Source organism: Drosophila hydei, unplaced genomic scaffold (genome assembly GCF_003285905.1).
Source record: "Drosophila hydei strain 15085-1641.00,03,60 unplaced genomic scaffold, DhydRS2 tig00008122-arrow-pilon, whole genome shotgun sequence".
Classification (NCBI taxonomy): Eukaryota; Metazoa; Arthropoda; class Insecta; order Diptera; family Drosophilidae; genus Drosophila; species Drosophila hydei.
The window spans coordinates 2,417,217-2,444,301 of NW_022045833.1; the positions used below are offsets into that span (position 1 = coordinate 2,417,217).

Sequence of the window (27,085 nt, forward strand, 5' to 3'; positions counted from 1 at the left end):
TCAGTGAGAGGCTGGCGACAATACACGAGGGATGTTAGCGAGGAAGGGTTGGACTATGAAAAGGGATAAAAGGCATGCTTAGGGAGTGTGGGTGGCTGCCTAGTAAGAGTAGTTGTAGGAGTGTGGGGCTGCAGTTGGAGGCGTACAGCGTGTGTGGGGCTGAGTGAGGGGTAGGATGGGGCGTGGCAACATTAAGGATCACAATTTTGATTTTAAACACTAAAGTTAACTAGATGCTAGTTTACTCTCATTTTGTACAGTGTATACGCAAAACGTGCTTCGTATATCGCATATAGGCATCTAAGGCATAGTTTTTCTTATACTTTTTCGATTTTTCTAGTTTCAACAAATGAAAATTTTTCACATTTTCTTCATCATTTTTTTTTTTTACCAATTATTTACAACAATTTCGTATCACATTTGCATTTCGTTACATAAAAATTGCTTTATATATATATTGTATATATATACGTATGTGTGTGTGTGTGAGTGTGTGTATACTTTTTTGACACAGTGTCAGTTTGTTGTATGCGCACGTATTCATCATTTGAGCAGCACTGTGCGAAAATTTTTCACGCTGGAAAAAAACTTGCGAACTTTTGCAAAGCGCAACGTTTCCTCATCGACTTAAGACTAACTAAATAGATATCGAGAGAGATATATATGGATATATATATATCTTTTTTATAAGTTAGTTTAACTAGTAGCTAAGTAAAAGGTACGAGTATAATAATTCTCTGTGTGTGTCTGTGTGTGTGTTGGCTAAAACAGTGTGTTCTGGCTATAACGTACAACTGTGTATATTCAGTATTTGCATATATGTATACTATATACTCTATATAAAGATTATATCTGTTAATTAAATTGAATTTCTTATTGTTTTTGTTTTTGTTTTCTGTTCCTAGATAAACTCTGAAAAACAATAACAAATTGAAAGCCCTTAGTTATGGTCAATATGTGAAGTATATGGACAAAAGTGTGCACAGACATACTGCCTAGACTGTATATATATCTATCTATATATATATCTGATCTGTATATATATATATCTGTTGTCTTGCCTAGCTGCTTGCTTGTATATATCGAAGAAATGCCTAAGTTTACAAAAGGAGGTGGCGCCCTCTGGCGTCGCCGGCATGCACTAAAAACATCTGCCAGTTAAACTGGCTGTCAAATTTATTGCCTTTTCTGTTGTTTTTTTCCTTTTTATTTTTACACTCGACTAAAGACTAAAAAATTTGCTTTATTTAAGACTACATAACAGGATTTACGCATGGGTTTTAGAACTGCTGCTGCTGCTGCTGCTGCTGCTGCTTCTACTCCTCTTCTCCTTCTACGCTTTTCTTTTGATAACTCTTTTGAAGAACTCTCAAACTGTAACTCATTCACTCTAACTTCTCTTCTCTGCTTCTGCTTCTGCTGCTGCTGCTGCTTCTTCTTCTTCTTGCTTGTTGTGTGGGATTAGGTAACTACGTAGCTCTCATTGTTTCTGGTATTTTTTTTTTGTTTTGTTTTTTTTTTTGTTGTATAAACTTTTTTTTGCTTTACTTTTGTAATAAACTTTTAAACTAGCGCGTATTATTTATTGATTCCTCTCCTTCTGCTTCTACTTCTGCTTCTTCTTCTTTTCCTGCACTGATGCCTTAGCCTTGAGCTTTCAGATATATCGTTTGCTTCTTGCACTGAGTGACTGCCAAACTGTAGCTGCAGCTATAGACATTTGTTGTTCATCTCCACTTGTCAGTGACTGTCAAACTGCTGCGTCAGCTGCCTTTTGTGTTGTTCTCTTCTATATTTGCCAATTTTTCTAGATTTGCAGCTGTCAGTGACTGTCAAACTGCAGCCTTAGCCATGCCGTTGCCTTAAATTTCGCTTTTTGCCTAAAGCTGACGTTCAGTGTCTGTCAAACTGTTGCTATATATTTGACAATTTTTGTGTCTACTTATTTTTCTAAACTATTTGCTTGGCTGTCTGCAGTCAGTCACTGTCCAACTGTAACGCCAGTTTGTGATTTTTCCCAATTTTTCTAGATTTTTTTCTGGCTGGCCGTCAACTTTTAGTTGCTGTCAAACTGTAGTCTGAGCTGTGGAAATATATTTTACTTTTTTTTTCTTATATGTATATAACTGATCTGACTGTTGGTTGCTGTCAAACTGTAGCTATATATTTGGAAGATTTTGTTTAGTTGTCTGCCTGCTGGCAGTGGCTGTCGAACTGTAGCGTCAGCTGCATTTTAGGTTTTTATTTGGCATTTTTTCTGGATTTTTTGAGGTTTGCAGTCAGCTGTCGTCAGTGACGGTCAAACTGTAGTTTAACTGCCTGTCTGCCTAGCTACTCTGCCAGCTGCCAATGGCTGTCAAACTGTCAAGCTTCGATATCTGTATGTTCCTCTGCAGCATCAGTGACTGTCCAACTTTAGCTATAAATTTACTTTATATATATATATATATATATATGCAATTCTATATGTATATATATCTTTGCTTATTTATCTACTATTCGTCTAATTGGCTGCCAGCTGTCAGTGGCTGCCAAACTGTGGCTGCTATTGATGGCTCTTGCTGAGCAGATGCGCATTGAACTCGTAAACATTGTTGAGCTGCTCCCCGCAGATGTTGCACTTCCACGGATTGCTCTCGCAGTGGCAGCCCTTGTGCAGAAAGTAGAGCGTCTCGTCGGGAAACTCGATGCCACAGAAGTGGCAGGTGAGAATCAGTTTGCGGTTCAGCTGGAGGTCGCTCTCCTGGCCCGACGACGTGATCGTTCCATTGCAAATGGGCGTTGAGCTCTGATTGCCGTTGTGTGTGCCGCCCGCTGGCGTTGTCGGCGTGCTGGCCGTGGCGCCACCCACCGAGGCGCCACTGGCACCGCCGCCAGCCCCGTTCAGCATCGTCTGCTGCAGCTCGTGCTCCAGCGGCGTTGCGTTACGCGTGATTCGATTGTTGGCCTTGGCGCAGATGCGACGCTTCAGATCCTCACGCAGAAGTGACTTCAGAGGCGAAACCTAAAAGGGAGAGGAGAGAGGGGAAGAGGCAGAGAGCAGAGATACGATTAGTTTAGTCCTGCTTTAATAGTTTGACCTGTTAATGCTCGCAGATGTGTGACCTTCACCGGATCTGTGACTTTAAATATATCAATCAAGAGCTAAAGCTGTGACTCCTTATCAAATTGCGACTCTAAAAACTGTCACTTTTAAAGCTTAACTGTAAAGCTGTGACTTTCTAAGCTGTGACTTTCTAAGCCGTGACTTTCTACATAAACTGTGACTTACAAAACTGTGACTCTCTAAACTAAAACATTCCATGCTATAACTTTCAAAACTCGTGAATTTCGAAACTGTCATTTTCGAAACTGTGATTTTTTTAAACTGTGATTTTCGAAACTGTGATTTTCAAAACTCGTGATTTTCGACAAAGTGATTATCGAAGCTGTGATTTTCGAAACTGTGATTAAGCTGTGCCTTTCTAATACGTAATTTTCAAAACCGTGATTTTTTAAACTGTGATTTTTTAAACTGTGATTTTTTAAACTGTGATTTTCTGAGCTGCTATTTTTTGGGCTGTGATTTTCTAAGCTGTGCTTTTTAAGCTGTAACTTTCTAAACGGTTACTTTTATAAAACCGTGACTTTCTCAGCTGTGACTTGCTAACTCTTCAAACTGTGATCCAATAACTACTCAGTGACTATAAGACTGAACTGTGACTGCAACTGACTCTAAGCTCATTCCCTTAACTGTGACTAGCCGCTCCTTAATATTGCTACTTCAACTCCAAAGCAATGCCCACTGATATCTACCTTAATCAATGAGGTGATTCTGTTGTTGTTGTTGTTGCTGCTGCTATTGTTGTTGTTATTATTAGTGTTGTTGTTGTTGTTGTTGTTGGCAGCACTTTCCGTATCGCTATTGGCATCACCATCGAGCGACTCCTTCTTATCCGCCTCGTCCAGCGGCAGCGGCTCCTGCAAGAGATGAAATTGTAAAAATCAAATTCAAATGAAAATTTCTCAGGTGATTCGAGTGCAATTGCTGCTCACCTGCTTGATGGGTATTAGACTAATCGAAGGCGTTATGTGATTCTCGTGATGGTGGTGGTGGTGGTGGTGATGTGGAAGCTGGTGATGGTGGTGAGCGTGGCTCTTGTTCGAGCCGCTGCTCGACGTAATGGGCGTGGCTTTGCAGTCCATGGGCAGCTCTTGGGGCGCCAGGAGCAGCGAATGATCCTTTGATTCCAGCTCAGTTGAACTACTATTGTTGTTGTTGTTGCTGCTGCTGTTGCTGTTGTTGTTGTTGTTGCTATTTGTGTTGTTGTTGTTGTTGTTGCCCTGTTGAAGAAAAGATTCACGCAAAACGCAAATAAGCTAAAAGAACATGAGCAAAAGATGGATCGAAGTGCGGCAAGAACTTTGAACTGTAGATGGCGCTTACATTGAACAGCTCCGTATTGCCGCTCTCGCTGAGCGTTGAGATCTCCACATGTGGCGTCAGAAAGTGCATGGGAGGCGTGGCATTCTCCAAGGAGCGCATCGATTCGCCGCTATCACTCTGATGGCTGGCCGCCACCTGCGATTGTGCCTGGGATTGGGCCACCTGTGCCACCTGCGGCTGTGCATAGCTCGCGGCTGCCGCTGCCGCTGCTGCTGCTGCCGCCGCTGCCGAGGCCTGCGACTCGAGTGCCAGCAGCAGCGAGGAAGTGCCACCCGGTCCGGGATTGTCCAGATCGATGCCGTGACGATTGAAGAAGTGAATGCGCAACGATTTCATGGACCCGGCCCGATAGCTGCACAGCGGACACGTCTTGACCAGATCGTGCTGGCCAACGTGCTCGTTCTGGAAGTGGGCGCGCATCGCGATCTGGCGCTGGAAGCCGCGATTGCAAATGGGGCAATGGTAGGGCAGCGTCTTGGTGTGCGTCGTGAAGTGCTCGGCCAGGTGATCCTTGCGGAAGAAGCGCTTCTGGCAGACGCGGCACTCGTAGGGCTTGACGCCCGTGTGCCGCATCTTGTGGCGCCGCATGTTGGCGCCATTGGAGAACTTCATGTTGCACACATCGCACTCGAAGACCTTGCGCGAGGACGACGAGGAGGAGTTGCCCGCAGGCGAGGAGCTGGCCGAGGAGCTCGACCCGGCGCCATTTGCCGCCGCCGCCGCCGTCGCTGCAGCTGCTGCTGCCGCCGCAGCATCTGTTGTCGCCAGCTCCTGCTTGCAGCTATCCATGTGACTGACGCTCATGTTCTCGGGCTCATCGCTCTGCTCGCTCTTCAGCCGCACCGCCACCACCTGCCCGGCCAGGCACTGCACCACGTGCAGCAGCAGCGTCGCCCGCGAGCTCGTCTCGAAGTTCTCGCAGCGTTCGCAACGGAATGTCATTGGCGGCGAGTGTGGCCCAGTGCTCAGATTTGTCGGCGTCGGCGTCGGCGTCGTTGCCAGCGAGCGTTGCGCCTCCGTCAGCTCCGCCTCGGAGGCAGCTTCCTTCAGGCTGCGCAGCGCCAGCGCATTGTGGTGCAGCAGGGCGGCCGTCGTTGGCGTCATGTCCACAATGAGGCCGCCCACACTGTGAGCGGTGCCTTTGAGGGCCAGCTCCATGCCGCTGGCTGCTGTGCTTATCTTTGCTTCGGCCATCTGAAAGCGGCAGAGAGCAGAGAGCAGAGATTAGAGGAGCTCAGCCGGAGTAGATAATGGATATGGATGCTATATAGCTCTGCAACCATGAGAACAGCTTCAGTACTTTAGCATCTCATTGCATACCAAATTTGAGCTGTGTAACTCTAATGGTTACTGAGCTAGAGCACTGAACCACTTGTGAACCGGTTCAAGCTTTATGCAAGCTGTGCATATATACTTATATAGCGCTAAGCTAAATATCTTTATATCTGTTTGCAGCTATTTAGTGCTTTTTCTAGAAGTTCAGCCTACCACAGAGTCGCTGAACCACTTGTGAACCGGTTCACAAAACGTGTAAGCGTATGTAAACAAGAGATTTACATATATGTGTCTATACAAGTAAACATATGTTGTTGAGAACTGGCTGTTTAGCTCGGAACCACTTTGGAACTGGTTCACAAAATGAACTTTTATGAAGAAATCTTATATATAAGGAGAATATACTATTTCAAAACAATTTAAATCCGAATTTTTAGTTATATACAACAATTTTGAGAAAGTGAACCAGCTTGGAACTAGTTCGCAGCTTATAAAGTGAACCAAATTTATTAAACGTGTCTTTTATAGAAGTTGGGCTGGATGTCATATAAGATTATATAACTTAGAGCTACTCACATAGGTAAGTGAACTATTTTGGAACTAGTTCACTTGAACAAAAACTTGTTTAATGATGATATTGAGAGTGAAATGTTAAGAAAACCTGGGCAAATCCTAAACAGCTGAAAAAGAGAACTGAAACACTACGGAACTAGTTCACAAACTGAGCCCAGTTGTCTGTTCACGTTTCTAGAGTGACTCGAGTAGTTGCGACAAGCTAAGATTCCAGCGCCATAGCTTCCACAGCTCATGGAATTTATAAGACTAGGTTAGGGATAGAGCCAGACACGCATGGGCTGCAACCAATATGCCCGCTTTGCAGCGCTTGAACGAGCATTGAAACAAAGAAACAAGCAAATCGGGGTCAGCATCTGGAGAGGTTTTGACCAATGTTTTGAGCCAATGCAATTTTATTGACTCTCTGGGCAGCAAATTGGCCAAGAACAAGTCGAAACATGCAGCGATATATATAGATGTAGATATAGATGTGTGTGTGTGTGTGTGTGTGTGTGTGTGTGTGTGTGCATCTGTCTATGTACAGTTAAGTTGGGCTGAAAAAAAACCATTTTTGGGCGTTCGCCACGTTGCATGAAAATACCAAAGTTATTGAGGCCAATTGGCTTGGTCGGGCAGGTGGGCACAGCGACACACACAACTACAGCTGCAGCTGCAGCTACAGCTACAGCTACATTGACAACAAGCTACAGATACATTTACGAGATACAGCTGCATTCTAAGTCTGAGCGCGTCTCTTCAATAGGTCAAAGTTGGGATGGTTTTTTTGTTGCTTTTGCTGTGGAAGAGTCACAAACCAAAACGAATTTTAACATAACAAATTGCGACCTTGAAATGAATGTAGTTATATATTGAGATATATGCATGTGTATAGGTGTGCGTGTGTGTGTGTGTATTGTTGTTGTTGTTGCTGCTGTGCATTAGCATTAGCCAGTTCACAAAAGCCAGGGACAATCAAGCAGACACAACTCCCAAACACAAGCTGCAAGCAAAGCCAGATATATATACATAGCTAATATATATATAATATAAATATATATATATATATATATATATATATCCATATCTATATATAGCTGCATACACTATACACTGTTTAGTCTCATGCAAATTGAGGGCATTTCATAACTTTTAGTTTAGGCCTAAATATTCGAGTGCCAAGTTTTATGTAAATCTCCTCGCTTTGGCGCCCTCAAAAGAAATAAAATATATAAGAAATAATTACAATATAAAAAGGTTTTCATTATAACAGGTTTCATTCGGCATGGCACATGCCCTTGCCGCTGGACGGGTATTCACAGCTTGTTAAACACTTTTGTTGCGCCATTTCGCTGGAGGCGGGGCATGCATCAAGTGAGTTCAAATCGAAGTTGAACTTGCAGGAAATCTTGTTAGCTTGATATATAATATATAATATATAATATATAATATATAATATATAATATATAATATATAATATATAATATATAATATATAATATATAATATATAATATATAATATATAATATATAATATATAATATATAATATATAATATATAATATATAATATATAATATATAATATATAATATAACTATAGTTAAACTAAAATTTAATCGTTTTTTTACTCCTTTCTTAGCAGCCACTACTATTTCTATGAACAATTCAATTTTTGTTCCTTTTTCCTGAAGTAAACATTGTAACAAAAAAAAATTTAAATTAATAAAAAAATATTAGTCTTAATATTCATTGCAGATTGTGTTAAAAATATTGTGTTTATCACTAAATTCAGTTGACCAACATTTGATGCTCTGTCGCACTACTATTTTTGTGAACAAGGAGAGAAATGCAGAACGAAGGCTTATAAAACTAGTGAATACTTAAGGGTTTCTTTATATATTTAAACAAAAAAGTAGCTCGTAAAAAAGGTACTTAAATTAATAATACTTTGCTTTAATCAATGGATAGATATTATTACCATATAACTATATCAGCTGGAGAGTGGAAAAGAGTAAGAAGTAGAAGACTAACAAATTATCATGAAATTATCAAATTACTTAAAATATATAATTATTTGCAGAGCATTCAACTGTCGTCATTAATTAAACCAATTGCTTAAACGTTTTCCAACATGCACATATTGCAATGAATAAGAAGTTCCAATTGGAAACAAAAGGTTCTAATAGGCCAAAGTTGATGTCTTATGAGCGTACATAATCCTATAAGCGTGAAGAATCCTATAAGATCACACAGTTAGAGTATCGAAGCTTCGCTCAATTGTTTTTGCTTCTGCTTCTTCTGTTCGTGGTTTTTAGTAGTGTCAGAGCGGGCAAGCACACACACACACTTACATTTACACGCACACATGCATACAAATAGTTGTTGCCTTTGCGTCTGGTTAATTATGAGTTGCTTAGGTGTTTTTCTTGTTGTTGTTTTTTTAGTTTTTATTTTGGTGCTTTGGCATTAAAAATGCGAGAGTATTTATAATAGTGGGCTAGTTAAGCTAGTTAAGTTAGCTGCCCAATGGAGTCATTGGGTCAAGTTTTTCGAGAGCAACTGGGTCAAACGACAACAGCAGCAGCAGAAGCAGAAGCTGCAGCAGCAGCGACGTCGACTGCGACGCACGCTTGGGATGTCCCGCATTTTCATGCGCTGCTCCCAATTGGCAAACTTTAAAATGAAAAGCAAAAACAAATCTCCTTTGCTTAGCTTGCCAAAATGAGAGCGTACACACACATACACACACAAGCAGAGAGAGACATGCATTCACACACGCACAAACACATGTACACAAGCACACGCACGCACTGCCTAAGCAGCGCAGCGACATAATTGGAACAATTTGAGAGCCCTTAATGACGTTGACGGTGACTGCGACTGCGACTGCGACGTCACGACGTCGACGTCAACAACAACTTTGCCTGTTTCTTTCGAATCCGAATTCAAATTCAAATTGAATTTTGATAAATCTTTTGTGTTATTGTTGTTGTTGGTTTAATCATATGCACGCAGCAGACACTCGCATAACCGATTTGACCTTAACAGCATTCACCTACCGGTTTTCTAGTGGCATCAAGATGAGGTCGTACCTCTTCCCAATACCTTACACCCCCTCACCCGCCCCCTATGTTTTATGCCCCCATTCATGCTCAAAGAAAATGAGTCAGTCGGTCGAGCAGCGTTTTTTGTTTTTGTTTTTTGTTTGCCTTTGGTTTTTTGGTTTTGCTTTGCGTCTTCGCATTGGCATGCCTTGCTTTCATTAGACCGCAAATCAATGAACCATTTCCAAAACGTTCCTCTATAGGCGCCGTATCCAATCAGGCACACGTTCTAGTTGGGCTTGCAAGTATGTTGTCTCTAATAAGGTGAAGTTGGTTTTGAATTGGTGTTTCAATAAAGTTAAATTGGTTTCAAGTTGTTTATAGTGCCAATTGGTTGCATTGCTGAATATCGTATTATAATATTCAAATTTACTTATTTATTTAATAAGTTGTAGAAATCTGCTTAAAAGCAACGCAGATGCAATTCAGTTCCAATTAGACGATGCTCAGTTGTTCATTAAATAAGTCCAGTCAACTAGGTTGGTTTTTGCGTACCCTAAAAACGCTGCGCCCAATAAGTCTAAGCCCGAGTTGAATTCTGATTGGAACATGTGCATGTGCGCGCATCAGTGTGTGTGAGTGACATGTGCTTAAAGAACAAGAACAAACAGGCACACGAGACGACAAACAGACGGAACACTGGGACAGTGGGACAGCGGGACAGCAGTGGGACAGACGACGTGAAACCACTTTCCACGGTGACACAGTTAAATGCTACGTGCTCTTTTGCTACTTTTGCTGCTTCTACTGCTGCTGTCGCTGCTTTTATTACAACGCACGTTGACAGCGAAGTCAGCAGCGACGCTGGCAGCGACGTTACTCCCATAATAGAAAGTGGAACAGGAATTTCCCTCCCAACATCAATGCCAGCAGCAGCAACACCAACAACTGCCGCAGCGATGATTTCATTTGCTGCTGCAGCAGCAGCAGTCGCCGCCGCGCTCATTGCGAAACACTTGCCACGGCCAACAAGCAAATGGCAACGACAACAACAAAAACAACAGTCAAGAAAAGCAGGCAAGAAAAAAGGCGTAAAAAATAGTTCAATTGTGGGCAGCGCTGCTCAGCTGAGCGCCAAGAGCAACAGAGAGCGCTCCCAATCAAGAAAGAGAGTAAAAAGTTTGCGAGAGGAAGAGAGTGGCAGAGAGAGCACGCGCGTGAGAGTAATTTAAGTGAGAGCACACTATATCCAATTGGGCAGGCGGCATGCAACATTTTTGTTTACGCATTGTTGTTCTTGCATTATCTTTAATAGTTATATATACAAATATAAATAACACATATATATATATATATATATATATATATATATATATATATATATATATATTTATTTATTTATTTATTTATTTATTTATTATTTGTATATATAACTATAGTTTAGTTGCAACTGAAATTTCATCGGGCCTAAACTTGTACATTGACATTTAATGCTCGCAACTTTCTTATTGGTTTCTAATTGCTGCACAAATTGCATTAAAACGGCGTGAATTAGTTTCTAATTATTTATGGCAAATGGTACGTCCCGTGCCGTCCCGTTCCGTTTCGTTTCGTTCCGCACACCATGCTCGCGCTCTCTTTGGTAAGTGGCACTCTGGTTGGCGTATAATTTTTTTTCTTTTTTTTTTGTGCTGACCTAATTATACGCTCATTTTGATTCACTTGATTTTCTCTGCTCACACACACAAACGCTCATATGTTTCGTCACTGCGTCGACAAGTGGAGCAGCAGCAGCAGCATTTTGCGGTGGCGTCGGCAGCCCATTGGGGCAGGCGGCGACCGCAATTCTTAATTTTTTTTCTCTTTATTTCTTGTGGTTACTGGGACGTACATTATTGGGCTTCCGAAAGATATGTGCTGGTACTCACACGCTTTAGACACTTATTCGCGCACTCTATTTATGTTTTGTATCACTTTTCGTTCCCTAGAACGTTGCCAATTGCATTTGTTTATGCGTTTCGTATTGTTGTTGTTATTGTTTTTGCGAAACACCTGCTCAACGCTTCCTCGAAATTTCACTGCGCGCGTATTCTATTCGATCAGTACGCTCTCGCGTTTAATTTCGATACCGATTTCGATGCCGATTTTCGATGCCGTTTGCCGCTGCCGTTGCCTATTCCGCTTATTGGCGCTGGCGTCGACGACGCGCACGAACGAACTGAAACCCAAGCAAACTGCAATAGCTGGTGGAAGTACAAAATGTGTTTGTATGTACGTGTGTGTGACAGAGACGCGTCGGACCGACAAACAGAGCGAACGTCTCTTGCTGCCTGTCTGACTGGCAGTCTCAGTTTCTGTTTTGTTTTGGGACGGAAATGCCAGTGGCGTAGTCGCTGCTCCATTTTTTTTATACAACTATTATCAATTCCTTTTAAATTTCTTAAATATTAAAAATGAAATGTATATATTTATTTAATATATATTTTATGTTCATAAGTATTTTCTTCATTATTCATATATTAATTTAATAACAATAACAATTTAATGAGCACCACTGCAATCAGCCCCTCTCACAACCGCCGCCACTGTGCAAAGATTTGCCAATCGTTGGCGCGCTCAAGCTCTCCGACGCAGCGCAGCAGCAGCAGCAGCACCACCACCACCACCAACAACAACAGTTGACTGGCGCAAGCAGCAGAATTTGAAATTAGGTCAACAGGTTTAGTTGGTAGTGGGCCTGAAGAGCGCTCGGCGACTGCGGCCTATTCGCACGATAGTAACTAGAGTGTATTGTTGTTGTTGCTATGTATCGTGCTGTTGTTGTTTATGGCTTTTTTGATTTGCTTGCTGAGCTTACCTATGCGGCGACCTCGGACTGTCGCTACTATCCGGGCATCCAGCTCAACACTCAGCGCATCCAACGCCAACGTTGACGGCGACGTCAACGCCGACGCAACATGCGTTTCGTTTATTGCACCACAGTTGCAGTTGCAGTTGCGGGTGTTTGTTTGCAGGCACAATTTCGAGCATTTTTGCAAAATGACACACACACGCACTCACAAAGCATGCTGTATATGTGTGAATTGAGCACACGGCATGGTTAGAAGAAGGAAGCAGTGTGGGACGCAGAGGAAGAGAAGGAAGAGATAGAAGAGAAGGCAACGGCGGCAAACGTGAGGCTAAGTTGCGCCCGTTTTCATTACATGCGATAGATCTTTTGCAAGCTCTGTGTGCGTGTGCGTGCCTGCGTGTATATGTATATGCAAGTGTGTGTATTTGGGGGAAATTGTGTGCGTCAGTTGGTGCAAAATATAGTTGGGAATGTGCATATATGTATATGTATGTGTATGTAAGTGTGCATATGAATGCTGAGTGCTGAAATGGAAAACCATATGCAGCTAATAAGAGCAAGCAACACATATAAAAATACGTGTGTATGTGTGTTTGTATATAAATATGTAAATGTGAATATGTTTTGTCCATGAGACGCGCAGCATGAATTGCCACACACTTCTTAGTTGGTTTCTATGTCACAATCAAACACACACGCACACATATACACAGATGAGAAAAGGCATAAGAGACGGACAAAAACGAATAGTCGTAATGAGTGAGCCGCAGCAGCAGCACCTGCAAGCAGCGCAGCAGCAGATAATCCCAGTAGAAATTGAAACTGGCTGCGGCAAGTTTAGAAACTGGTATAGAAATACACACACGCACACATGCATATGTATACAGCATATATAGAGGCAATCGACCTTGTAGGAGTATTTTGTCTTGGAGCGCGCGCACGCCCGTAACTGGGCCAACGCGATTGCACTGAAAATCAGGTGGGCGTGACGTAGGTAAATGTTGGCCAATGCACAGAGTGTTAATGTGTCCGCGTGTGTGTGTGGGAACATTTTGGAAAGCCAGAAGCAGGGGCTGTCATATACCCTTGGCTGCCACATAATCCACATAAAACAGATACACCCACAACCACACACACACAGTCAAAATTCCTTTGTAAATAGCCATACATATAAACACATATATCAAGAAGCATCTAAAATAGACACACGGATTTTCATAAGAACAACAACAATAGACAATAACGGGCCTTGTATTTGTTCTTGTTGCTAAATTTTACCTTCAGCGCAGCTGGAATATTTCGCAACAGTCTCCGAAAGGCGTTTGTATTTGGCAATTTTCGGATTTTGAAATACCACAAGGTGCATTCTAACAAGAAAATACACACGCACACACACACAGACAGCTGCGCGCTCTCAGCACTCACACTCACACAATCACAAGCACGCACACATGTACACAGACACTGCAATTCTTGGCTTGTTTCTCAATGGAAGTTAGTGGTGGGCAGTTTCTTAGGGGGCCGGGCTGCGCAAGGTGCAGCAGCAGCAATAACAACAACAATCGAACTAACCTCCACTCTTGCTGTGCCGAAATAAAAACGCGGCGACTGTTTTACTTTGTAGTGTTGTGCAGCTGTTTCTGGAGCGAACGCGAAAATCAAAAAATTCAACACACTGTTATTCGGAAACGTAACGAAACGAAAGGGCAAGCGCAGCGAGCAAAAAGTTAAAGCTTAAATAATAAACAACAATAATAATAAAATAACGGACGCACACGCGTTGCCCACATCTGTATGGGCCAAAAGACGAAACAGCACTGCCGACGCCGCGACGGCCGCTCTATTGTTGAGTCTGCTTCTGCTGTTTCTACTGCTGCTGGTGCTGGTGCTGGCGCTGTCGCTGGTGCTGCTTGTGCCTCTCAGTGTTGCAGTTTTCGAGTCAGTCCCGCTTCAACTGCGCGCGCTCAGTAAACAAGTCGAAACGATTTCGACGTTTCCTCAAGGCCTACAGATTTAGGCCAAAAAAAAAAATAATAATGTACAACACCAATAGTGGCAGCTTGTTGGTTGGTTGTTGTTGCTGTTGTTGGGCCAGATCATAGTAAGCTCAGCTCTCAGTTTGGGTTAGCAACGAGTTTCCATCAGCAATTGGCCGTCTTGCACAAAATGCAATCGTTCTAATTGCGCAACTTTACACGGCCAATTGCGATGCAATGATGCATAAATATTCGGTTTAAGCTTGCCGCCACCGTACGTTTCGGTACTATATTTATCGTTATCGAAGCTACTATACTTGGACAAGTAACCGGTGAGGACGGTTAAAGTTTCTAAGAGTAAATAATAAATAATAACAAATATTATGTATCAATATAATTTTAAGTAATAGTCTACATTATTTCCATTCATATAAATCATTCATCTTAACAAATATTCGTTACCGCTTCTAATCGAATCGCATTCGGTATATTAAAACAGCTGAGAATAAAACAAATAGAATTTGTAAATAAATTATAATATAAAAATTTTAAAAATTAATTGCCTTTGTATTTCATTCATCTTTATAAAAAAAAACTATTTTTAAAATTTGTACAATACCTATTTAATCGCAACCGTATATTTAAAAGATTGCATTCGATATTTACTAGCCGTTGCACAGCACTGTTTTAATATAAGTGCGTTCTCGCATTTGCAGGTACTGAGGTTTGCTCCGCATTGAAAATTTGTTTACACGTGAAAAAGTCGCGATTAATATACAAAACTAGTGCAAAACTGTAATTATAGTCTGGTTGCACCATTGTGCTGTGTTTTCTCATTAATAACTGACTAACTTATGGCATAAAAATCAAATTGAAAATTTACAATTAGCCCGCTGTCTGGAGCCGCAGTCAATATAATTACACTGCCCATTGGTTTACATAAGAGCGAAAGGGTCAGCTAGTGTACTATTTGCAGAAATGGCGTCGAAGTGGTGCACATGGCCAAGTCGTCGGACAATGGCTGGTGTGCAAATACCAATATTGAACGAATACGCCCCCAATATTTAACCTTACCGATATTATGAATGTGAATTTATTGTGACTCTTGTGCCTATGCATTATAAGTAGTGTGTGATCAATGTAGCTAAATGTACACCATTTTGTCCGGTTTTCTATTCTGCTTTGTGCACATCATTTGGTTTCATTGCCCTCGCTTGCAGTGTTGCAAAATGCCAGCGAGTTTCTAGTGTTGTGCATGCTCCGAAACCTAAACAGAGCATTACTTCATTTGTTTATTGATTGATTTTGATTAAAATATATTAAACTGAAGTGCAAGTGATGTGTGTCATCGTAATTTAAACGTATACAAGTTGCACGAATATTTTAAGGTAACTGAACTGCTTACCGCAGTACGGATTTTGCAGCTGGCAACACTGCGTTTTGAACTCCAGTGGCGGCAGTGCGAACGAGACGCCGATATTGCGGCTTAACGAAAACCGAACACAAAGCAAACTATGAAAACCGAAGCGAACAGGCCCAAGAGTTTATAAATCAATTTTTTGTGTATGCAAGAGCTGTGCAATTCATACCGCAAAAAAGGTATTAATTTTTCGGTTTAATGCAAGTGCACAACATCTTATACTATAATACATGAAGAGCAGTGTATAAAGTGTATTTAATTTAATTTCAACTGTTTGGGCTTCTTTGGTTGTTGCTCTATGAGATTAAATATATATTTATATTAAAAAAAAAAGAAGTGATTCCGTGAACTGCGTTGGCGGCGGCAGCGACGGCAGCTGCTGGCTTGGCGATTCGCGTATGACAAAGCTTTCTGATATGCGCAATGTGACGAAAATTGTTAATCATAAAGCAAATTTGTTAAGGCTCAATATATTATTCATAAATATATCAAAGAGAGAGCATTTGTAACAAAAAGAGAAAATTATCATGTAAACTGAAATATTCTATTTTTGTTTAACTGGAATATTGTTATGTGTGATAGCACAACAACCCCTCTTTGCGTCTCCCCTCGTCGTGCCTTGTGCCTCATTGTCAGACGTCGATCACGTTGCTCTGCCCGCACGGCAACCCGCTAGCTCAACCTTCCCTATATTACCTGTTTTGCGAATACACACGCCCGCCTCGATGGCGTTGCTATTATTGCTTTTGTTCGTTATTGCTTTATCCTTCCGTTCGTTCCGTGCATTTCGGTTTTGTTTTTCTGAAATTCTCAACGCTTAATGCTGCGTTCCACTTCGTGCGTGCGTGTTCCATCTTTGCGCGTCTGCTTTTATATGTATGCATATATATATGTATATATTTAAGAATGTGTGTGTGCGCGTGTGTGTTTGTTCACGTTCTTTCATTATTCCATTCTCTTTGATTATATGTACATTGAACTCAGCTGGGCTGGCTAGTAAGCTTTTGTTGTTGTTGACCTGATGCTTCGTCTGCTTTGCTACCTACCCATCTCTCACTTGTCTCTTTTACGCGTATGACACTTGTTAGTAACTTTTTTTGCTTACGGATTTGCTGATGCTGTTTTCTAGCTGTTTATCAACACTGAAACGTCACGTATCAATATGTAACGTTTTTTTACATGGTTTACAGTTGGCTTATTATATTTTATTGTCTTAATGCCGCACTGGTCTAACAAATGTGTATAGCAAAAACGGGTGATTCCACTATACTGGAATATTACAGTTAAATAGACCTTAAGTATTATAAGTAGGCATCGCTTTCATTACCAATTTGCCCTAGACTCCAGTTTTGTTCAAGTTGTTGTTTTTAAGAGAAATCTTGTGTGATATTTATCCAAATCAAAGTCTAATTTTACAATTTCCTGGCATTTTTGCACTTATTGCAGCTAATTTGTATATACAGTGTACATAGAGATGAGCACACAACAAACTCGTTCGGGGGGCGGCGGCGGCGGCGGCCGCACTCAAAAAAAATCAAATTCCGCTCACATTGGCGGCAGCAGTGGCGGCGGTGGCGGTGGCAACAATGATTTGGGTGCCATCACACAGGCCGCAACGGTGCATAAGAAAACCGATGCGAACAAGACAGAGAAACCAGAGAAGGCCCAACCGAAGGCCACTACGGAACAGTTGCGCATTGCCCAGATAACTAATAGCACCACAGAGGATCCGCTGATCAATGAAAAGGTCACCCTATTGCTAACAATGACCCAACGTTCCGAGGAGGAAGTCTGCTGCGCCTTGAATGAGTGCGATTACGATATAGAGGCAGCGGCCAATTTCTTGATTGAAATTCTACCACAGGTGTGTTCACACAAATTACTATTTAATTAATTTATACTAAAGCACAGAGAATAATTTACAGGGCGCCTTTGCCAAGTACGAGAAGAAACGCAAGAATAAGGCTGCAAATGCTGTAGCGGATGGCGCCGGCGGTGATGCCGATTGGGCAGATGGTAACGCAAATGCGGACAGGCGTGAAAAGTCACGTAATCGCAGCGCCAATCGCGGTGGACGCGGCGGCACCGACAGTCGCGGCTGTAAGCTATCCTACCTTATATTTGAATTTATTTATTTAAATACTATTCTTTTCTTAGGGCGCGGCAGAGAGGCCCGTGAGAATGACCGCAATATGCGCGAATCTCGTGGTGGTGATCGCGGCGAAGATCGCGCCAATGACAACTATCGTGGACAGCGTAACGGCGGACGTGGCGGTCCAGGCGGCGCCGGCTCGGGTGGTGGTGGTGGCCGAGATGGCGGTCGTGGAGGCGGCTTTATGTCACGTCCAGGCCGTGGTGGTGGTCGCATGGGCGGAGGTCGTAGCGGTGGACCGCGGGGGGATCGTGGCTATGGCATACGAAATAATGCCAATAACGAGGATCATCATGAGGTTGAACTGTGGGACAATACCATTGCGCAAAATGCAGAGAAACAGCAGCAGCAACAAGCGCACGACGATGCCTGGGGTGATTGGAACAATGAGGAGTACGAGGGTTCACTTAAGGACAGCAAAGTCTTTACAACGAGCAATCTCAACTCTCAGACAGCGGCAAGTGTGGTAAGCGGTGCGGCGCCAACAGGCATTGAACAGCTATCAGCACCGCCAGGCCTCGAGCACCATCAACTGACGTCGCAAGGATCTCATCTGAGTGCTCTGGTTAGCAGCAGCGAGGAAAACAACAGCAGTAGTTCAGCGCCATCGGCAGCAGCGGTGGGCTCATCAACGACAACGCCGATGATGCAGTATAGCGCAGCGGTTAGTAATCCGCCACCCCAGCTACAGTCTGTTGGGAGCAGTACACCCAGCAGCGTAGCTGGTTCCTCATCGTACGTCAGCAATGCGGCCGCTGCTGCTGTCGATACATTCTCGAGCGCTGTATCTGCTGCGGCCACATTGGTGCAGCAGGCACAGCAGCTGCAACAGCAACAACAGCAGCAGACGCCACTGAAGCCATCGGCTACACTTTCAGCGGAACAATCTCAGTATTTCAACTCGCTGACGTCGCAGGGCGCCAGTCCAACAGCAGCGGCAGCAGCAGCAGCTGCCCAGCCTTCAATGGCAGCCGTTTATGGTGGCCAGAGCAACAGTTCAACGGGTCAGTATGCGAACACATATGCAAATGTGTTTGCATCGGCGCCAGGCTCTAACATAGGAGGCACGCCCAACAGCAGCAGCGAACAGTCGCAGCAGCCGCAGGTGCGGCGAGCGCGCGTCAAGCTTCCGCCACCATCGAAGATACCAGCGAGCGCCGTGGAAATGCCTGGAGACAATGCGCTAAACAATATTGGCTACTTGGATGTGCAATTCGGTGCCATGGACTTTGGCACGGACGATAGCTTCGATGCACTGCCAGAGAAGTTTAATGCGGGTGTCAGCATTGATGGGCAGCAGCAGCAGCAGCAAGATGATTACCAGACCAAGTCACAGCAGCAGCAGCAGGCGCTGTCAGCTGGACTACAGAACGCGCAAATTGTGAGTAGCATCGAAACCAAATATGCATTTCCCCCATTCGAAGTATGTGATATATAAAACTAAAATCGTGCGTTCAGTTGCAGGGCGATGCTTTAAGTGCAGCTGGCTATGCGGCGCGCTCGGCGGGGCAGCAACAGAGCGGCAACGCCTTAGATCAGTTGACCAAAAACGATCCCTATGGACAGGCCGGCAGTGGCAACAACAATGGTGCTACATCGTATCAAAATGCGTATCAGAGTAGCGCGGCCAATAAGGCGAACAGTGCCTATCAAACGTCAGCAGGCGTTGTACAGGGCTATAATAGCTCGAGCTATGCAAATGTTCAGTCTAATAGCTATCAGCCCTCCAGCTATGGCAGCTTTCAAGCAAATGCAGTCAATTCCTATCAGCAACAGCAGCAAGCGGCCAGCGGTGCGCAAAATGCGACAGGCAGCAGCGGTGCAGCAGTACAAAACATTCCGATCAGCGGCAGTGGCAACCAAAATAGCTCCAGGTAAAGCTTTAAACACATTCCTTTTAGCTTTTCTTTTGCGTTCAATTCAAAAGTTATTGTGGTTGCGTTTTATTTATCTAACTCGAATCAGCCTTTAAAATGCAACTGTCTAACTTGATTTATCTATTGTTTTTACTGTTCTTGTTTTTTTCGTTATTTGTTAACTTAATTCTTTTCTTTTAACCTCCACCAACCGCCCTGCCCTCAAAAATCCACAATTTTTAACCGACACATTGCAAAAAAAAAAAAAAAAATATAAAATAACAGCGCGAATGCGAGCTCCGCCTATCTTACATCGGGTTATTCGACACCACAAAGTGCTTACCAGTCCAGCCAGAGTGTCTATGGCAATACTGGTCTCTCCAACAGCAGCGGGTATGTATATATATATATCTATAAATGGGCTTTAACCTCAACCGACCAAAATATCTCCAAACATTTCATTTGCCTGAAATTATATTATTATACGACAACAACAAGAACATTATCATTGCATGTTAAATTTTTTTGTTCAATTTGATTTGTTGGATATTGAGATTTCAAATTTAAAATTAGAAAAATAGAAAATATATATATTAAAAAAAATAACAGAAAATTAGAGTTCAGCAAAAAGATTATATGGAAATTGAGCTCAATAAACGGAGTATTCCAGCTAAAACTTATTTATAGAATAAAACAAAACTTCTTTCTATATTTTATATATAAATATTGTAATTTATATAGAAAATTTTTCAAAAGATCTTAAATTTTTGTTAGATAATGTAAAATGTGGGTTTGTTTTAGTAATCAGGATCAACTGTTCAAGTTAGAAAACAGCTAATGAAATCATTGATGAAATATAAAGTGCTATAAAGAATGTCTTCATAGAGTTATTATTGAGCTTTTGCAGTCTTATTGGCTTCGGCGTATACAAATAATTTCAATTATTCATAAAGTAAAACATTTAGCATTCAAATGTTATTTTCTGTCTATAGTCTTTACGGTCAATAAAAATGTTAATGAGAGCAACTGGGGCTATTTGACAGATATAAAAAATATCCAACAAATCAACATATTATTGCATATTTAACCCAATATATATATGTCAATTCCTTTCCGTTTACGTTTTGTTTTGTTCGATTATCCTTGGCATTCAAGGTTTGCTGGCAGCGCAAGTAACTCGTCCTCGCAGTATGGTAACTTTAGTACAAGCGCCAAGCTTAAGGATGCCACAGCAACCGGTGCTGCAGCGCACTATGACAGGTGAGAGAAATAGAGCTTAGAGTAAACCAAAGCTGAATGCATGAATGAACTGAAACTAAATTTAACTAGTTCAATTAAGAGATCTTAGACTGTGGATCATTAACTGATTGCTCGTTCTCTTTACATGATATTTTGCAACTGGACAGTGTTTCTACAAGCAGCGGCGTAAGCAGTAGCAGTGCCAGCACGGGCAACGGTGCAGCGGGCGTGGTGAGCGGTGCGACAGGTGCTAATCAGACAGTAGTATCAAATAGTGAGTACATTAAGAGTATAAAACAATTGAAATGTTGGCTTAATCTTTGATTTCTTTCTTCTATTAGCCAACAACAATGTGAGCGGCAGCAGTTCGGCGAGCAGCGTTACGACTGGCGTTAACAGCAATAGCAGCAATGTGGTGGCAGTTAGCAGCCAGGGCGGCAGCTCGATAGCGGGCGTAAGTGTAAGCGGCGGTGTTAGTGGTGTTAATGCCGGCGGCAGTGCGTCCAGCGTTGGCGTTGGCGTTGGCAACAATGCCGTTTCTGTTCAAGCCCAAGTTGCACAAACAACAGCGGGCACCGCAGCAGCGGTGCTGGCCACGCTGACCAACAAGAACAGCAGCAGCAGTAACAGCAGCGGCACCGGCGGTAATAGCGGTAGCGGTGTCACCGGCAGCGGCGGCGCCGTCGGTGTCGGCTCGACAACCGGCAGCAGCGTCGGCGCTGGCGGTGTCGGCAGCGGCAGCAGCTCAACTGGTGCTGGTGGTGGTAGTGGTGGTGGCAGCAGCGGCGGCGGCGGTGGCAACAGCGGCTTGGTGCCCACCAACATCCAAATGGTTAGTCAATATATTCAGACTGGGGTGCCATACTATCAGCAACCAGTTTATTCCTACGAGGAATTACAAATGATGCAACAGAGAGTGCCACATGTGGTGAGTTCATGGAGAAAAGCAAAATGCAAAAAAATATAATACAAATAATCAAAAAATTACGAAAAACAAAAACAAAAAAAAAATAGAAAATCAACAACAATTCAATGCAATCAAAAATCAGCTTGAAAATCAAATTTGTATAAAGAACAAACATTTCAAAATTCCATTTACTCTCATTATTAATACATATGTAATGTATATATATGATATACACATAAACTTAATCATATCAGATAAGGCATAATTCATGCAGAACTTTGCAACTGTAATTGAAATTACATTTTAACAATTTTCCGTGTGTCTGTCTCAATATTTGTGAATGTGTGCGTGTGTCTATATATACATATTTCCACTGCGTGCGTGTGTTTTGTCTTTCCTCTCTCTATATATGTAAATATTTTGTATATTGAAGAGGAATTCTTGCACTCTATTGTTATTGTAAATCAGGTACCAAACAAACAAAAAAAAAACAACACAAATATTCCAAAAAATTCCGCTTCCAATCCAATTCCTTTTATTTAATTATCAAATTTTTTGCAAGGTAAAAAAGTAAATCAAAAAAAAAAAATTCAAAATTGGCATTTAAAATTCTTACGCTCATTAACATAAAAAGAAATATTTGAATTTCAGGCACGCCTCAATTTCATTTTTTGGCTGCCTTGAGATTCAACTGTTTCCACCGCATCCTCTCTCTCTCCACTCCACGCTCATTCAACAAATATCATCATTATTCTCTAACCAATTTCGTTTCGTCTTCATTTATAATTTAATGGCACATCTAACACACTTGTAAATTTTATTTTCATTATTTTTTTTCTTTGCATCGTTCTCATTTTTTTTGTACGCAGTTTTGTGTCAGCTGCTTGTTTTTTTTTTTTTTTGCCCTGGCAACGCGCTCTGCCTAAACCATTATCGCAGCTTAACTCACATCATTAATCACATTTGCTGTCCGTTTGGGGACGAAGGTCAGCGTCTTATCACTAATTGCGATTCTTCTACTTTTTTGTAAACTTACAGCAAGGATATTACGATCTTAACTACACGCCCACCAGCCTGGGCGCCGGTCGCGACAATCTTGGCTCTGTGGCCTACTCAACAATGACTGATGGACGCTTCGCTCGCACCGACAATAACTCCAGTCCTGTTAGTAATGTGAGTATAAAAGAGATCAGCTAGGCTATATGTTAATAGAGACAGAAATCCACAATTGCTTGATAAATTGGCAATTGGAAATGGCTTGATAAAATTGAAATTCTAGAAATTGTTTCATAATCAGTCATGCTGAAGTATATGGGAAGGGAATACTTGAGGCCCTTAATTGGTATGTAAAGATAGAAAATAAACGTAGAATGATCTGAATTTCAGCTCCGCATAGTGTTCAGGGTATTTCCAAGTTGAGCACTTCCCACTGCAGCATTCTTATTTGTTCATTATTTAACCAAGCCTATAACTTTATATATGGTTAAAAGCAAATGTCATAGGCCACACTGCATATATTTAAATGTATATAAAGGATTAGGATTAAATCTAGCGATCTCTGCTCATGAACATGTTTTAGTGCAACATTTTCAGTAGAGCGGGCGCATTATAATTAATTGATTTTCAAACATTAAGGATGTAAATATTAAATATTTACTATAAATAATCACTATCATTGACTTACCTTGATTCATTAAAATATACAAATTGATTCATATTTTCATCGCAGGTGTCTAGCACAATGTCGCAACAAGCTGGCTCCAGTGCACCAATGCTGAATGTTCCTTATGCTTATTTCTATGGTGGCAATGTAATGCCCGGCGGTTTCCAATATGGCACGCCAGCCATCTACCCAGTAAGACCTAACTAAATTTCATCTCATATATGAATTATAAACAAATTTTCTTTCCCATTTATTATTAGCAACAAATACCGGCTGCCAATACAGCATCCGGTGGCCAGTTCCCAAAGCCTTCGTATAGCGCTGGCTATGGCTCGACCAGTTATGATGCTTTGTCGCAGACGACTCAGGACTACAGCAAAGGCGGCTACTCGTCCAGTGTGAATCAGCAGAGCAAAACACAAACGGTTTCCAATCAACCGCAGGCAGGCACCGGTTCCGATCTGACCTCATCTATGTATGGCAAGGGTCATGTAGCGCTAAACAAGGTCAATGTGCGTATCAATCAGAACGAAAACCAAAAATATATCTAAATCTATATATATATATTTAATTATCTGTGTAATTTTATTTCACTGCAGTCGTATGAGAAGCAGAGTTTCCATTCGGGCACACCGCCTCCATTCAATATGGCCAACACACAAACGGCGGGCGGTACTTCAGCTCAGCCTTATGGCATGTATCTGCCGATGCCAGCGGCTGGACATCACAATATGATCCATCCGCCAATCCATCAGGTAGAGTACAATACTGAACAGCAGTTTCTTATAAATCAAGAAAATCCAAACAATATACAAGTCGCGTTCGAGAATGAGCAATTGTGGCATCAGAATACTCACCATAATAATGATGATCATAATCAGCATAACAATCATAACTATGCAATATCGGGACACGATCAGCAAGATAATAACAACTATATACAAGACGATCTCAGTGGCATATCGTTCTTTGCTGAGTGATCATATATATTTCCATTAAAAAAAAAGAACGAGAACGAAAGAGCAACATTTTACCAAAATTAACAATCAAATACACATACAACGATTTACATTGTTTCAATAATATCTATATATATATATGTATATGTATATATATGTGTATGTATATATATATATATATTTAAATATTATTTAACAACTATCGCACACATCTAAAGAACAAGAAATCGTATCATGCATGTCCATTCACACATAACACTCGAACCTAATCAAAATTTTCAATTAGTTTTACATCGTTAAATGTTTCGTTTTTTAGTTTTTATGCACACATATATATTTAGTATACGTAGAAATTGTTTCATTTTTTGTGTTGTTGTTGCTGTTGTTAAAAAAGATAAGAAAAAGAATATCCATCTCATATTGACAAATATTTAAAAAAAAAAAAAAATCACTTTGCACATTACGCACTAATTCTAATTCTATATTTTTCCTTAGATTAAATTTGATTTGGTTTACTTTGTTCTATTTTTAATTTTTAACTTTCCAAGAAAAGGCTGCAAAATCACTTAAATAGATCAAGTTTTCCAGTCGTTCATTAAGCGAAATAGTTGTAAGGAGTCACTTATGTAGATAGATCACTGGCTAAAGCGCCAAATACTATAATTTCTGAAGAGCTATGGTAGGATTCAATCACGGCTCGATTTTTGATAGCTTTTGCGCAACTTCAATTAGCGCTTCAAACCCACGAAGATAAGTATAAAGTGAAGTAACATTTCAAAAGCTGCGATATGAATTTACTTTTGAACTTTGTAAGGAGTTGTACCATGATTCAATTCGCAAAGTATATTACCATATGTAGTAAGAGTAACGAATTTTTTATATTATATATCAACATATTAACTTTTTATATTTCCATTTCTCACAGTGCTATAAAGAACTGAGTTATGAATTCAGTTTCTAGGCTATAGAGTATTCTATAAGGAGACTTAGGTAACTCGTTCAGTTATCGATTGTGTTGTAAATCCGAAAAACTTAAGGAACTAGTTCCACTACTATACTTTAAGCCAGTTCCATTTCTAGTCTAGGCAACAAGGAATTAGTTTGCATGTCAAACTGCTGAATCTTTTAAAGAATTGTTTTATAATTGTATTATATTTTTTTAAAAATGCTATACAATTTGAATTGATTAGACAAATTTCAAATCAGTGTTTTGTAGCCTCTTGTCTCCTTAAATCTATAAAAACTTCTTGTAATCCCTATACATTCGTAGCATTTGGTTGAAACATAGCTAACAAAACAAACACATTTCATGCATATATTTCGATCGTTACAAGCTCACATTTCCACATTTCAACATTTGCACATTTCTTGCCTGTGGGGAATATTAGCGCGTATCTCTCGCACACACACACACGCACAAACACAAACACACACGCACACAAACACACTCACATTCACACATACAGACAACTTCAGTTTTGAACTAGTTCCCGGTTAATTGGGGAAGCAAATTTCAACTAAAAGAAATCTACATAAAATAAAATGAAAAATTTTGTGAAATGCATGAAAACTGTTCGATTGTTTGACTTTGTTTTTCTTTATAATTTCTTTTGATTTTTTTATGGGACAACATTAGATGGACGGCAGGATTCATAGCTCATCCCGCCGGGTAAGTTTTCCTTTGTTGTTGTATCAAGTGAACTAAACAAACATATAAATTTCGTTTTCTCTGTTACTTTTGGTAAATATGCAATTTCTTGCTAAATGTATGTAAATAAATAATAAAAACAAAACAAAAACAACAACTAACAACAATTCACGCACGCACGCACACACGCACATAATAATGTAGTCTTAACTCTATCTAAAACTAATAACTGTAGTTAATCAAATCAAAAAAAAAAAAGTAATATTTATTAATTAGTTTGGCTTTCGATATTATTTTATTATTTTATGACCAATTTGTTGCTGATAAGAGAAAAGGAAAACAAGGGCTAAACGTAATAATTATTCATGCATACCACACACACACACACACACAGCAGTGTTTCATACAAATGTATACACACACATATATAACTATATATGTACGCGCGCTCTCTATAATATATATATATATATATATATATATATATATATATATATATATATATATATATATATATATATATTTATATTATTATATATATATGCTGCTAACCCTATCTCTATATACCTATACACATTTAATTAATATATATTTTTATGCCCTTTGCAGGACTCGAACAGCGCTGGCCAGCGCCAACAGTCGAGCAGCCAGTCCAAGTCGACTGGCAAACCAAGCTACCCCAATTCGTATTGGACCGGACAGAACTAGCTTACGGAGAGGACGATTTGGCGGCCATTGCAGCTGACGACGCTGCAATCAAATGCTGGCCTGCGCACTAATATAACTACAACAACAAACACAACAACAACACCAGCAACCGTAGCAGCAACAACAAACACAACAACAAAAACAACAGCATCCATTCACATTTATAATAATATCAGTCAAAGAACGTTGCCTACAACAACGGCAACAAATCAGTTACTAATGCTTGTTAAGGAGAAACACCAACAACAACAGCAACAGCAAAACGAAACGTTGAGCGAGGAACAACATTCGTCAGATAATGTTAAGGATTATCTAGTATATGCGGAGGAGAAATCATATTTTACTTAATAAGAAATGTTTTTACTGCTCGCCCACGCCCCGTGCCCCACGCCCTCCAACTCTCCTGCTC

At 41.0% G+C, this 27,085-nt stretch overlaps 2 protein-coding genes across 9 annotated transcripts; one reads left to right on the forward strand and one right to left on the reverse strand.

Annotated features, from left to right (window-relative positions):
• Positions 1–942: 942 nt before the first annotated feature.
• LOC111593305 (putative uncharacterized protein DDB_G0277255) lies at positions 943–16,672 on the reverse strand. Of its 5 annotated transcripts, none has more exons than XM_023305994.2 (5): positions 16,650–16,672; positions 4,427–5,620; positions 4,036–4,359; positions 3,796–3,960; positions 943–3,004 (listed from the first exon to the last, which is right to left on the reverse strand). In XM_023305994.2, the coding sequence occupies exons 2-5, from the start codon at positions 5,618–5,620 to the stop codon at positions 2,546–2,548; spliced, it is 2,142 nt and encodes a 713-aa protein (XP_023161762.2). In that variant the 5' UTR covers positions 16,650–16,672; the 3' UTR covers positions 943–2,545. The 5 variants fall into 5 exon arrangements, with proteins under 5 accessions (XP_023161762.2, XP_023161765.2, XP_023161764.2 ...); XM_023305997.2 differs by lacking the exon at positions 16,650–16,672 and adding an exon at positions 13,721–13,870 and having other exon boundaries at positions 4,036–4,323; XM_023305996.2 differs by lacking the exon at positions 16,650–16,672 and adding an exon at positions 13,721–13,870.
• Positions 14,822–26,815, forward strand: LOC111593304 (protein lingerer). 4 transcript variants are annotated; one of them, XM_030225120.1, is made up of 14 exons: positions 16,898–17,408; positions 17,470–17,644; positions 17,702–19,077; positions 19,155–19,570; positions 19,838–19,945; positions 20,708–20,812; positions 20,959–21,065; positions 21,133–21,719; positions 22,737–22,871; positions 23,428–23,553; positions 23,622–23,873; positions 23,961–24,116; positions 25,957–25,989; positions 26,578–26,815. In XM_030225120.1, the coding sequence occupies exons 1-14, from the start codon at positions 17,019–17,021 to the stop codon at positions 26,674–26,676; spliced, it is 4,065 nt and encodes a 1,354-aa protein (XP_030080980.1). In that variant the 5' UTR covers positions 16,898–17,018; the 3' UTR covers positions 26,677–26,815. The 4 variants fall into 4 exon arrangements, with proteins under 4 accessions (XP_023161758.1, XP_030080980.1, XP_023161759.1 ...); XM_023305990.2 differs by lacking the exons at positions 25,957–25,989; positions 26,578–26,815 and adding an exon at positions 14,822–14,840 and having other exon boundaries at positions 16,991–17,408; positions 23,961–24,439; XM_023305991.2 differs by lacking the exon at positions 25,957–25,989 and having other exon boundaries at positions 26,578–26,676.
• The last annotated feature ends 270 nt before the right edge of the window (positions 26,816–27,085 follow it).

Excerpts from the sequence above, each read along its gene's own strand:
- LOC111593305 (XM_023305994.2), bottom strand. The coding sequence starts at position 5,620 with ATGGCCGAAGCAAAGATAAGCACAGCAGCCAGCGGCATGGAGCTGGCC. Across the intron at positions 4,360-4,426 it reads GCAATACGGAGCTGTTCAAT|CTTATTTGCGTTTTGCGTGA; the intron begins GTAAGCGCCATC and ends ATGTTCTTTTAG. Across the intron at positions 3,005-3,795 it reads GAATCACCTCATTGATTAAG|GTTTCGCCTCTGAAGTCACT; the intron begins GTAGATATCAGT and ends TCTCCCTTTTAG.
- LOC111593304 (XM_023305990.2), top strand. The coding sequence starts at position 17,019 with ATGAGCACACAACAAACTCGTTCGGGGGGCGGCGGCGGCGGCGGCCGC. Across the intron at positions 17,645-17,701 it reads CGGCACCGACAGTCGCGGCT|GGCGCGGCAGAGAGGCCCGT; the intron begins GTAAGCTATCCT and ends TTCTTTTCTTAG. Across the intron at positions 21,720-22,736 it reads AACAGAGAGTGCCACATGTG|CAAGGATATTACGATCTTAA; the intron begins GTGAGTTCATGG and ends GTAAACTTACAG.